The sequence below is a fragment of the Xiphophorus couchianus genome, chromosome 20 (assembly GCF_001444195.1).
Source record: "Xiphophorus couchianus chromosome 20, X_couchianus-1.0, whole genome shotgun sequence".
Taxonomy (NCBI): Eukaryota; Metazoa; Chordata; class Actinopteri; order Cyprinodontiformes; family Poeciliidae; genus Xiphophorus; species Xiphophorus couchianus.
Genome location: NC_040247.1, coordinates 24194107 through 24206372, shown reverse-complemented (window position 1 = coordinate 24206372; position 12266 = coordinate 24194107). Strand labels below are relative to the sequence as shown.

At 40.6% G+C, this 12266-nt stretch overlaps 1 protein-coding gene across 2 annotated transcripts in view; it reads left to right on the top strand.

Moving 5' to 3' along the window:
- ndrg3a (ndrg family member 3a) overlaps positions 1-12266 on the top strand; it is a 51127-nt gene that overhangs the window by 14354 nt on the left and 24507 nt on the right. For both annotated transcript variants that reach the window (XM_028002587.1, XM_028002586.1), the window contains exons 2-3: positions 9123-9203; positions 12039-12071. In XM_028002587.1, the coding sequence (XP_027858388.1) occupies positions 9147-9203; positions 12039-12071 (90 nt within the window). In that variant the 5' untranslated portion in view covers positions 9123-9146. The remainder of the gene's footprint in view (positions 1-9122; positions 9204-12038; positions 12072-12266) is intronic.

Here is a 12266-nt window from a genome sequence, read left to right as displayed (position 1 = left end):
TCTGTTGAAGACGGGAAGATTGCGTCAGGAGAGTCCTGGGAGCTGCAATGAGGAGGACGGCGCCTCGGGAGAGCAAGCTGTCATTTAATTAAGCAGACGCCCAGCACAGGGGGGTGGAGCTGTGTGAGGATGTGCGTTTCGTCTGAGTGGGGTTTGCTGGAAATATCAGCAGGAGACCTTTGGTGGTTACATTTTCCACCATGGAGAGGATTATACCCCCAGATTAGATTTGCTCCCAGGGTCTTCTTTTTCTTTGGGCCTCTTGATTTCAACACAACATGAGTGAGATAATCAGTGAACCATTACCTCACCCATGTTTTGTTATTGACCTAACGAGTGGAGAGGGAGGAGGCAGGGGCTCAAATCCCGCTCAAACGGATTTCTCCCGTTCTAATTCTGTTACCAAACGAGCCGTGTTGGAGCAATAATCTGGAACTGAGCCTCGTCACAGTCCATTAGCTTTACTCTGCTGCCGATGGCCGTCTCTGCGAACCCAGAACAGTAAACACTGGCTTACGAAAAGTCTTTGGGGGGTAGGGGGCACAGGAGGGGAAGTGGAGAAGGGATAAGGAAATTTCCAGTGACATGATCCTGGAGGTTTCCCAGCTGAACACGACCAGAAGACGTTGTCTGGTCTTGTTTTGTCGCCCAGAATAACTACAGAAGCGTGAGGACTGGAGACATGATTGTGTTCTACTTGCAGAAGTAATATTTAGGTTGGAAAGTAACTATAAACTGAGAGCTGTAATCATATGTTAGGTTTCCCTGATAGCCAAGCCGGTGGTCGAATAGAATCTGATACAAGCTGATAAGACAAAGTTATGGTGAAATCAATTCCAGACTCTAAAAGGACAAAAATGACCATGTAAGTGAAACACCAATGCATAGTTCAGATTTTGTGTGGATGGAATGTAACTTGATTATGCTACTTTAAATTACACTGCTCAAAAAAATAAAGGGAACACTTAAACAACACAATATAACTCCAAGTAAATCAAACTTCTGTGAAATCAAACTGTCCACTTAGGAAGCAACACTGATTGACAATCAATTTCACCTGCTGTTGTGCAAATGGAACTTTGTACAGGACAAAGTTTTCAGTGAGAATATTTCTTTCATTCAGATCTAGGATGTGTTATTTGAGTGTTCCCTTTATTTTTTTGAGCAGTATATTTAAGACTATAAACGAGTCTGACAATCTACCAAATATTAAGTCAGTTTCATAATCAGAAAATCAATCTGACGGATGAATTTGAGGAAACAGTCTCGCATAACGGGAAGAATGACAAGATTTGGGTGTATTTCTCAGGATTAGGATGTACTTATCATTCAGTCAAGCTTAGTTGTAGAGCACATTTCAGCAACAAAGGAGTTCAAAGTTCTTCACGTCATAAGAACACAAAAATAAAGGTATAAATACCTCATACAGTCACCAATTGACTGTATGAGGTCTGGTGTTTACAGGAACTTGAACCCAAACATAACGTATTTTGTAAAGTGCAAACAAAATCATTTAACGTGGACAGAAATGAACAACTCTCATTCAGTCAGGGAAGACATTTTGTCCTGGTTTTGAGGCAGGAGACGTCACAAGGGGTTGATCGACCAATTGGAAGCGAGCTTTGGATAAAAGATGAGAGATGTTAAACAGATAATTTAAAGAAACCTATTCTCTCTTTCTTTCCCTCTCTAGACCAGATTATTTTACTTCGCCAGAGACTTTCACTTAATACCTGAGTTTTTGTAAGCTTCAAAGTTTTTCTGCATAACCTTCCATGAGATTTATGTAAATTGATGAACGGCTTTGCAACAAGAAACTCCCAAAACACCAACTTCTAAAGCAGGCTTCAAGTGGAGCTGTGCGTCATAAAGGAATGTTTTCTAGACTCCAGTAAATATAATAAATAAATCATAAGAATTATGATGTAATATATTGATTGATCTGTGTGGTAGGATTAAACGGCATTACCGAGATCGTCTTGCATTGAAATTCAAGTCTATTGTGAACTATGCTTTCTCAAATGAACGAGTGTTTCATTTGGCAGACCGGGTCTAACTACAGCCTGTCACTCAACCGTCTCCCACCGTTTCCACTATAATCCTCTTTCAGCAGTTTGAGTTCAGGAGTTTAGCCCAACGTTGTTGTGGCCAAGTCAGGCCGATGACTGTCACCTCTGTGACCCTGAAATCAGAAGAGTCGCCGTCATAATGACGGTCATCGTCACTATGGTGACAAATGAAAATGGGTACCAATTGAAGAGGCTAAAAGTGGGTTGGTGGTACCTTCTGGCCTCTTGATCACCCGGAAAGAGTAAAAGTACCTTACAAAAGTATTGATCCTCATTGGACATTTTTACATTTTGTCACATAACACCTACAAACCTAAATTCATTTTGGGGTGATTTTTTATTTTTTTATTTTTTGTGATCGTCTTAGGCCTGTCAGTAATAACCAACCACCACTGAAATCCATTTTTGTTTACATTTCATGAAGTAGGAAGTTGTGCTCTTTGTCTTCTTCAGAGGATTTTGTGTAGTTTTCGTCAGTGGTTTTTGGTGCAGCGCCCCCACAGGTGAGGAGGCGAACAAATTTTCGGTTCATTTGACAGTGCGAAAGCGAACCGCTCCACCTAAAATGTAACAAATGTAGCAATTTTGCTCCCCAATCCACCGGACTATAATAACAGTAACTTATGGATACTTTGCGTTGGTCTATTTAAAATATCAATAAAAAACTTGGATGTTTGTTGCTCTTGTACCACGACAAAATCTAAAACACTTGTGCTCTGCAGGTGGTCCGATACACAAATCCATCTTCTTGTTACGCCATCATCCAAAACCCTGAATGTGTTGAGGTGTTGGAGAGCAGAAATGTTTGCGCAGTACAGAGGAGATGAGATATTAAACGTGTTACCTGTTTATCAAACCGACACATTTGAGCATGTCTTTGCGTAAACAGTCCATTTCTCACAGGTATCGCTGACTGTGAAAACGGACCTCTTCCCTCCCTCACAGGTCTTCCTTCGACTCAGTTCTTCGTCCCCTGCAGCCTCCTCGCCCCTCGCTGCGTGGAGTGATAATTACAGCTGAACTGAGGCTTCTTTGCAACAGAGCACTGTGCAGGGGAATGGACATGGAGAACAGGATTCTAGGGCTAACCATGTAACTGTACGTTGGTTCACCACCTTTAAAGGAACGTCTGGTGTAATGGGGAAGCATTTTGCAAGAGAGAGGCAATCCCACTTTCTGATCGTACACGATCAGTTCTCCATCCCTCGCCTCATGCTGTTCCACATTCATGGTATGGTGTGAATGTGGGGCAAGCCGCACAGCTTGCAAATAGATTTCTCCGCTGTCATCGGGGAGACGACGTTCTGATCTGGTTCCACCTCGCTTTACCGTCTTTCTTTTATTATTATTATTATTATTGGCGTCTCGTTTGGGGATTGTCGGGAGGTAAACGGATTTTATAAAGTGAAGACATGGTTCTGCGGCATTGTTTCTATTGCTCGTCTCCTTGCCTCACATCTGTCCCATAGGTCTATCCCAGTTTAGAATGAACATCAGCAACCAGCTTTGTCTCTATGGCAACAGCTGTGCATGCCGAGCGGCGGAGCTGGCATGTAGTGGGAAGGAAATGGGTGCACTGTGGTGGTGTTTGCGTGTGTTTTTCTTTTTTGGTTGGTTGGTTTTTTTTTAAAGTTGTGATTTGATATCAGGAGAGGAGTGGGTATCATTTAAGAAAAGGGTGATCAGGATTTGAAGGATGTCTGGGTAACCCGTCTGTAGGACATCAGCAGGGTTGGGACAGAAAAAGCCACCCAATCAGTGTTAAAGCATATGCTGACCTTTATCTCCCATTAATGCCTCAATTACCGACTTTCCTGCTATAATTAAAGCCGTATTTGCCTCTATCCCACTTTCTGTGGCAGAGGAAGTATTGGATTGATCCCTTCAATCTGCCCAGGCATGCTGAATATTTTTTTTTCTTTTTCTCCCATGCTCACTTGTCTAAATATTATTCAGTTCCACACTTGAGCCGGATTTGTCAGCAGGGATTTCTCCGGCCGTGTTTTCGCTTCTTATTTGTGATCGCTAAAGACTTTCCGCACTGGATCTTTCCATGTTTTTTCTGATTTATGTAATCTAAAGCCTCTGCTGCCTTGCGTCCATCTGCTTTGCTGGTTGTTTTCGTGCGAGACGCAGTCTGTTGACAGAGCGCTGCGACCTCTGACACCAATAATCCGTCAGTAGGCAGATGTCTGTTCGGACCTTTGTCGCTTTAATCTGAGGTCAATGCAGACGTGATTGCTTGCCGCCGTTATGGCGGCAGGACCCCTCCTGCCGGAAGTTGGCTCATCAGTCGGCAACCTTGAAAGTTATTCGACACCAGCCGCTCAAGGTTGTTCAGGGAGGATTGGCTCAGACTCAGGAAGTGATTCTGCTCCGTTCCGGCAGCTGGTTTGGTCCCCAATGCCTGACTGCATTTCCTCACATTTTGTGAGCTTTAAACAGGAATTACTGTAATTTTGACCATTTAAATTCTGAGAGTTGTGACAGTGCAATTTTTCAATGTAATTGTCAATAATTGTTCTGTTCTGATTGCATTATTTAGTTGATTTTTATTAACAATTCTTACATAAAACATGGGTTTAACATTTAGCTAAAAATACTAATAAAATGCGAAGAATTTTGGTTTAGTTAACGGTTTTCCTTATCCACTGTTAGCTAAGAACAGTAAGACAGGTCTTTATGGCTTGCTAAGAAGTCATATCACTTAGTTTAAAAAGTTTCTAAGTACGCATTAAGCGTGCATGATAGCGCTAATGCTGAAGTCAAACCTGCTAGCTAGGCATCAAGGAAAATGTTTACATGCCTCCGAGTTACGGTTGATTTGGAAAGGTTTACTCAATTTCAGCAACGCTTAATGCCAAAATTACAGTGTGCTGCTCATATTTTCAGTTTCTTTGTAACATGAATGATAAACTAGATGAACAATATTATGTTATTATCAGTTAGCATTCAATACATGTGGTAGCAGTAGTACATTTAATTTTACAAATACATTTATATAGCGGCTTGAATAGCTTTGTCAATGTTCTTGTTTGTGATAAACACACACAGATAATACCATATATATATATATATATATATATATATATATATATATATAATTTAATGAATAACACTGATGGAATAATTTCAAAATGTTTCATTTGGGTAGAGTTTAACCAAGATTTCTGAGTAGAAACTGTGTAAGCATTACGGCCAAAAGTCGCTAGCAAGTAAATTAAATTTCTACTGCGTACTCCCGCTATTGACTGGAGTTAGAAACCACTGTCGTCCGCAGCAAAAAGCTAAAATCCGCAACTAGAACTGCCTATTTTAATAGTTAAAACACAAAATATACCTTAATATGCTCTAATACGGACAGTGGAAGCCATTTTAGCACTGATGCAGAAGTTAGCATCCAAGGCTGTGGATGTTAGCATCTCTTTGCTGCTCTTGACTTTACAGTCAATCAACGACAGGAAAAATAAATGGTTCTCTTGCATTGGCTGCTTTGTATACGCTAGCCAATAGCGTTGTCTACGTATCTGAGCTTCACAAGCTGGATTTTCTTTCCAATATTGTAAATATGAGAAAAATCTGTAAATTTTCCACAAATAATTTAATGGTCAGGTGTGCTCTGCTCTGGTATACTTAAAATGTAAATCCAAATGTTTTTATTCAAAATAATTTTAATTTTTAAATAAATGACTCTTTTAGTCTTTTGTTGACTTTTGTCAACAGGCAGTGGATATCAGTTTCTCTTCCTAATTAAATGGGCGTACAAACCCTCTGCATAATCATCAGTTCATAAAAAAAAGCACGATAGTGTTTATTTAAATTTCTAATGAAAGAATCAATCCATTGTGTGAACGCTTTTATCCTTGGGGTTGTTTCTTTCTCTTATTGTACACCCTGGACATTTAGCTATTATTGAACATTACATTCACAGGCTGATTAAAATTTAAAAACTTGTCTTATGTCCTTCAGAGTTCCCTTCTGTAGAGCTTTTGACTCTTAATGAAGTGTCTTCTTTCTGTATGAAGACAGTTTTTTTTCTAAATAACACAAGGTGATCTGACCTCTTCAGGCAGCTTGAGGCACTGACAAAGACCAGGCTTCATGTGCGATCATTTGCAACCTGAGCCAGGTAATCCAACACTACTTCCTCCTGCCTCCTGCAGCCAGGCGAGGCTGAGCAGGCAGCGTTTCAGCAGCTGTCTCGGGGACAGGCGGGGGTATTTTTTCTGTGTCTCTGTCGTTGCTCTACAATCGTGTGCAGGGACAAGCTGCTCCCTTCAAGGAGAAAACAAATGAGGAAGGCTTCGGAACATCTTGTCGAATCTGCCCGGTCCGTCTTTGTGTGTTTGCAGCAACACCTGTGTGGGCTGGAAGGATGCCCTTTTCCTCAAGATGTCATCCCTGGCTGTGCTGTCATTATGCAGCTGTGCTGAATCACTTACTATTAATCAGCATGTGGGATGTAAAGATAAAGAGAAACGGGCTCCGGCAAATGGACACATGAAGGCAAATGAGTCATGTGCTTTTTTTTTTTTAAAGGTTTTATTGGCTCTAGTGGCCTTTATTTGATAGTTAATTGACAGGAAAGTGAGTAATGAGAGAAGGGGGAAGCCGGGCCGGGAATCGAACCTGCGACGAGGACTAAGCCCTCCTAAACTGGGTTGTGCTTAACCCCTGCGCCACCACAGCACATCCCTTTTTAAACACTTACCGTTGATTATTTAGTAAGGTACTGAACAGAAAGGCTAAATAACTCGTTTTAAAGTAATTTAGACTTACAACCTGCTAGTCTTTTTCTGTTCATTCTGATAAATGAAACACTACTTTGCTTAACAAGTTGTAATTCATGTACCATTATGAATATTTATTAAACCTACTAAAAATCACATTAGAAATAGTCGCCTACATAAAATGTCATGTCATTTTGTTTTTGCTTTGCTTTGTTTGTTGTAAAATGATATTTAGTTGAGATAAAATTGACCCGCTCAAAAATAAGCTTCAACAGTTGTTTTTTTGCGGTGACATTGCTTAATGCATAAGACAACACATGTGAGAAGTTTTAAATATGTCTTAAGTATTTTTGTTGTTTCTTATAACGTCTTAAATTAAATTAACGTATTTAAAATCGAGGCCTTAAAATGTCTTAAATTAATAAACAAAGTAAGTTGGCCTTCAAATTGTTATACCCAGGTTTTAAATTTTGTCTTGGCAGAACAATTTTATCACGTATATTGTTTTTTTGTTGTTTTTTTTCTCATGGGACTTTTCTGCCAGAGAAAAGTTTGAGTGACACTTCTTGTCATGTGACTCGAGACAATTGAGGCTATCGCTGAGTAGCTGCTAATATACCCTTGCTAGCTAGCTAACATTTTTGCGCATGTCATGGATAAATGCAAATTTATCGTCAGTTAACTGGTCAAAGTTCGTACATTTATCTGGAGATGCAAGTGTTGAGACATTTTTAAGACCATTAAAGTTTAAATTTAGGTCTTAAATTTGAGTTTGTAAGATGTACAGAAGCTCTGTGTTAGAATTATTATGTTTTGTTATCTTTCTTACATTAGTAGTTTTATATTACTAGTTGTTGTTTAGTTTTAAGGTTTAGTGTTCTCACCCCAGAGAGGAGGAACTTGATAAACTGTGTGTAGGACATAACTAACCTTTCCTTGAACTCATGCATGTTTTCACAAGTGTTATTTAGGGGGCTTTCCTGAGATACTCCTTAGTTGTAAAACTGTCTGTGTGTAGAGTTTAGTTCTGTTTATCCTTACTTGTTAACAGTGTAGCCCCCCCCCCCCCCCTTTTGTTATGATCACTCGCCCACTTCCCATTCTCTCCCCTTATCTGCTAATAAAAAGACAAGTTCTGCAGCAGGATGGCAGAACCCAAGGAAATCAGCTTGTAGGATCTGATCCTCTGTGCCTTCTCAGTTCTTGCAAGAATTTGGTTGAAAACTCGGTAACGTTGTCTGTGGTTCTTTTCTATAGGTTGAGAAAATACCTATCACTCTGTTTTTCCCACATTGTGTCCTCGCTCAAAGCCCTCCTATGAATGACTTCAAAAATGAGGAAGAAAAGAAAGCTTTAAAGTGGCCAAGTCCATCCATTTTCTGTTCACCCTGTGTCCCTAATGGGGTCGGGAGGGTTGCCGGTGCCTATCTCTAGCTACTACAAGAGGCAAGGTTCACCCTGGACAGGTCAGCAGTCTGTCACAGGGCAACACAGAGACATACAGGACAAACAACCACACACACCTAGGGAGAATTTAGAGAGACCAATTAACCTGACAGTCATGTTTTTGGACTGTGGGAGGAAGCCGGAGAACCCGGAGAGAACCCACGCATGCACAGGGAGAACATGCAAACTCCATGCAGAAAGACGCCGGCTGGGAATCGAACCCAGGACCTTCTTGCTGCAAGGCAACAGTGCTACCAACTGCGCCACTGTGCAGCCAGTGGCCTAGTCGAAGTCAGGAAATCTGACTAAGATGTTGTAGGATGGGACCTGAAATAGTCTGCTGAGAAACGTCCACAGTGGCGGTCACCGGAGTCAAAATCTGTTTGATCCCCTTGCAGCTTAAAAGCAACTTAAATGATTCATTTGTCTAAATTTGTCAAATGATGCTGATATTTGCTAGTCCTGCTAGATTAATTCATTTTTTTTCTTGCCTCTTATTGTCATCATCAGCCCAAATTGGCAATTACCAGAAACTAACAATTAGCAGTTTTTTACAGACGCAAAAAACACAAATTTATACTTTATTCCAACTTTGCTTCTTTTAGTTTTAGAAAACAACACACACACAAACACGGAGTGGCATCTTTAAGAAGAGACGCCTCTTCGTTTGATTCGATTTCCTCCGCTCCCTGGATCCTATGCAGAGTGATTACCGTTGAGCTTAAAAATCACATCCAAATGGTTATGTAATGCCTAACAGGTCTAAACAGTGTTGTTGAACGGTGCAGCACTCTCGCTATGCGCCGCTCTGCTTTCCTGAATGTTTCGGTTTCAGCTTGATTTTATTCTCCTTTTGTTTCTTTTTTTGTCATTTCAGTAAACGATTCTCAGCATCAGGAAGATGGACGAGCTGCAGGATGTACAGCTGACCGAGATCAAGCCGCTGCTGACCAGTAAGGTGAGTGGTGAGTCGCAACGAGACGGAAACGAACTGCTAATGTCACCGGCGCAGCTGAGACAGAACTCAAGTGTTGTGTGTTGAGTGAAACGGAGCGCTCCAAAGCCAAACTCTACGCTAACAAACAGCACACTCTACAGCTCTGGTCATCAAAGTGAATTATTCATACATGCTCGAAATGTTGGGGGCAAACGTGTAGAGCCAGCAAACAGAGGAGGGACGAAAAATGTAAGAGATGAAAGGAAGAGCTTGAGGAAATCCTTTTTTTAAAAATTATTTTCAAAAAGGTTGACTAGCCAGCAGAAGGTAAGAAAAACCCCAAACGGCAGATCAATGCCATTCCCATTCGCTCCGGCTCTCTTTCCCTCCCTGAAGTATCATCTCGGCAGCTGATTATCTGATTGGGCGTTTTGTTCCCTCAGCAAACTCAAAGCAGATCGCTCCTCTCACCTCGGAGAGGAGGAGTGTGAGCTGTTCTTCATCCGATCTGAGGGGATCTCACCTCCACAGGGGGGGTGTGAAGACCGAGGAGGAGACAACTCCTCCTGGTCATGATGCATGACAGCAGGAGAAATGCATCAGAAACACCATTTGAATGGACAACATTGTCACTGACCTCTCACTCCACCTAGTGGTCAATTCATCAAAAAGAGCTTACAGAAGTTTAAGGCAAAGATCAAGACAAAACATGGATGAATAAGGGTCTTTCTTTTGTTTCTGTTAAAGATTTCATAAAGTGATTTAACTAAGTTGTTCATGTTGCTTCCTCTGTGATCATATCAGCAAAATAAACCTAGTTGGAAGAATTGCAGTAACCTGAAGACATGGCAAACACGCTTCTAGTATCTGTCAGGTTTGAGATTATTAAGAGATTACTAAAATGACATTAGCAGATGTAGTTAAACTTGTAAATATGGAGAAGAGTTCACTCTTGTTCTCGACAACATTTGACATTTTGATGCTACTTTAATTGAGTCAAACATCTGATCAAGTCAAACGTCGTGAAGAAATGTTTATATCAAACGTGAGGGTTCCTCTCTATATAAAAAAGAAAACTTTCTTCTTTTCTTTTTACTTCCTGGATGTGATGGTCTTAGCATTATTGACCTCTCCTCCTTTCTCTGATGCACAGTACAAAATGTTGGCTTTCCATCCATAAGATGAGACTTTTTCTGTGATTTCACAAGTGGAATAAAGTTTTTGTTAGCTCTTTTTTTTTTTCGTTTTAAATATAGAACTGACCCTGGAGTGATGGAGCCCTGGGTGGAGAGCCGTATCGTTCACATCAAAAACCACAGATGATGAGTATTAGTGTTGTAAAAATAATAGAAATGGTTAATAATTAATTAAACATGGCCATATGTGGGTGTTATCTATACAAAAAGTATAATTCCTTAAAGAAAACCATTTTTGCTAAAGTGAGATACACTTTGTTTTTTGTTTTTTTTTTAGCTCTGTCCATTCCCTCCCTTCAGACGCTAACCTGAATCAAAACAGAAAGCAGCTGCTGGAAGTCTTAAACTTTGGTAACGTGGAGAGAAGAGGCTTTGCTGCCCTCTTTATCCTTTAGGCCAATGGCAAAAGTTCTGTTCAGATAGTATTTTGCTAATGAGGCAGATAAACAGGAAGAGCCAAAGGATGGTGGTAATTATGAGAGCAAATCTTTGTAAATAAATACTAATATTTCATTGATGCTGTTTTCCTAGAAGCCTGACACTGAATTTTTTTCTGTTGCCTTTTCTTTCCTCCCTTCACCAAATTATATAATCTCAGTATCTAGGAATTCATACTTTGAGTGCAGTGTTGGTGAGAAGAATGTGTCCATCTTAGACAAAACATATTTTGTTATCTTTTTGACTTTCTTCTACATACGATATGTTTTTGGGAAGACGACAATAAGCTCTTTGTTGCCTCTAAACTGTACTGGTAACGCCTGGAGAGAATCCCAGTATAGTTTTCCCTGCTGCCTGCTGCCCACTCGCACCGCTCTGCCCGGCAGCTCTGGCTTCAGGAAGGTGCGCAGTGGGTGAAAACGTTGCCAACAGGAACAAAAGAATGAAATGCTCCACTTTTATTTGTTACGTTTAGCGGAAACATCCTTTTTACTGCTGGGGAGAATATATTGTGCGTTTCCCGTTCCTTCAGTGCTTTGAAAGGCTTTTTCTGTATGATAATAAATATCTGCAGTGTTGCTGCAGATATTTTTAGTGTTCTCTGCAAAGTCCACACCTACTGGGAGTTATTCTCTCCTAGATGCTCCTTTCTCCTAATTCATCCTGTTTGGAGTCGATCTTTTCACTGTTTGGGTTTAAATCTGAGCTGCTGTTGTCCCAGTTTTAACAATTTAGGTTAACAATCAAGAGTACAAAGACTGAATGAAGAGTACCAAAAAAAACACCACACAATATATTCCATAATGTCGATATTTATTTAAGTTAAAGGTGAATTGCAGTTTTCTGCACTTATTTGCTGATTCTGACTTGGCCAGTGTCGATTTATTTTTCTCGTAATGATTTGTGTTTTAAATATAAATAATTAAAACTGGGTGACCATTGTTAATCGCACACATGCAGACGTGAGCTGGTGGGCGGGTTTGTCGGGATGCAACAGCTTCTTGTTTTTTCTACAGTGTGTGATCTGTGGCTGGATTAAGATCATTTTAGAATCAGATTGTGTTTTATTAGATCCTGAATCATAAAGCCCTGGAGTTCATGCCTCCTTTGGGTGAGCGTTACACAAACCTAGTGAGAACTACATAATCGGCTCACCTCGCCAAATGCCTCAGATATGAGAACGCCGCCCATTTAAAGTTTCCTCTTTTTGCTTTTCTTGCAGAACGCGCGGAACTTCCAGGATTTCGACTGCCAGGTGAGTGCTGCTCTCCTTGCCATTAATTATGTGGTGGTCAGAGCGGATGCTGTGAGGCTTCGTGGGGTGGACGGGTTAAGGGCTGTATCCTTGGCCTCCCTGTTATACTGGAAGTGTGTTCGTGTGTGTTTGTTCCTCCCAGTGTCGGAGAAGTATGGTTTGTTTGTCTTTTTATGGATATATCAATCTTTGCAC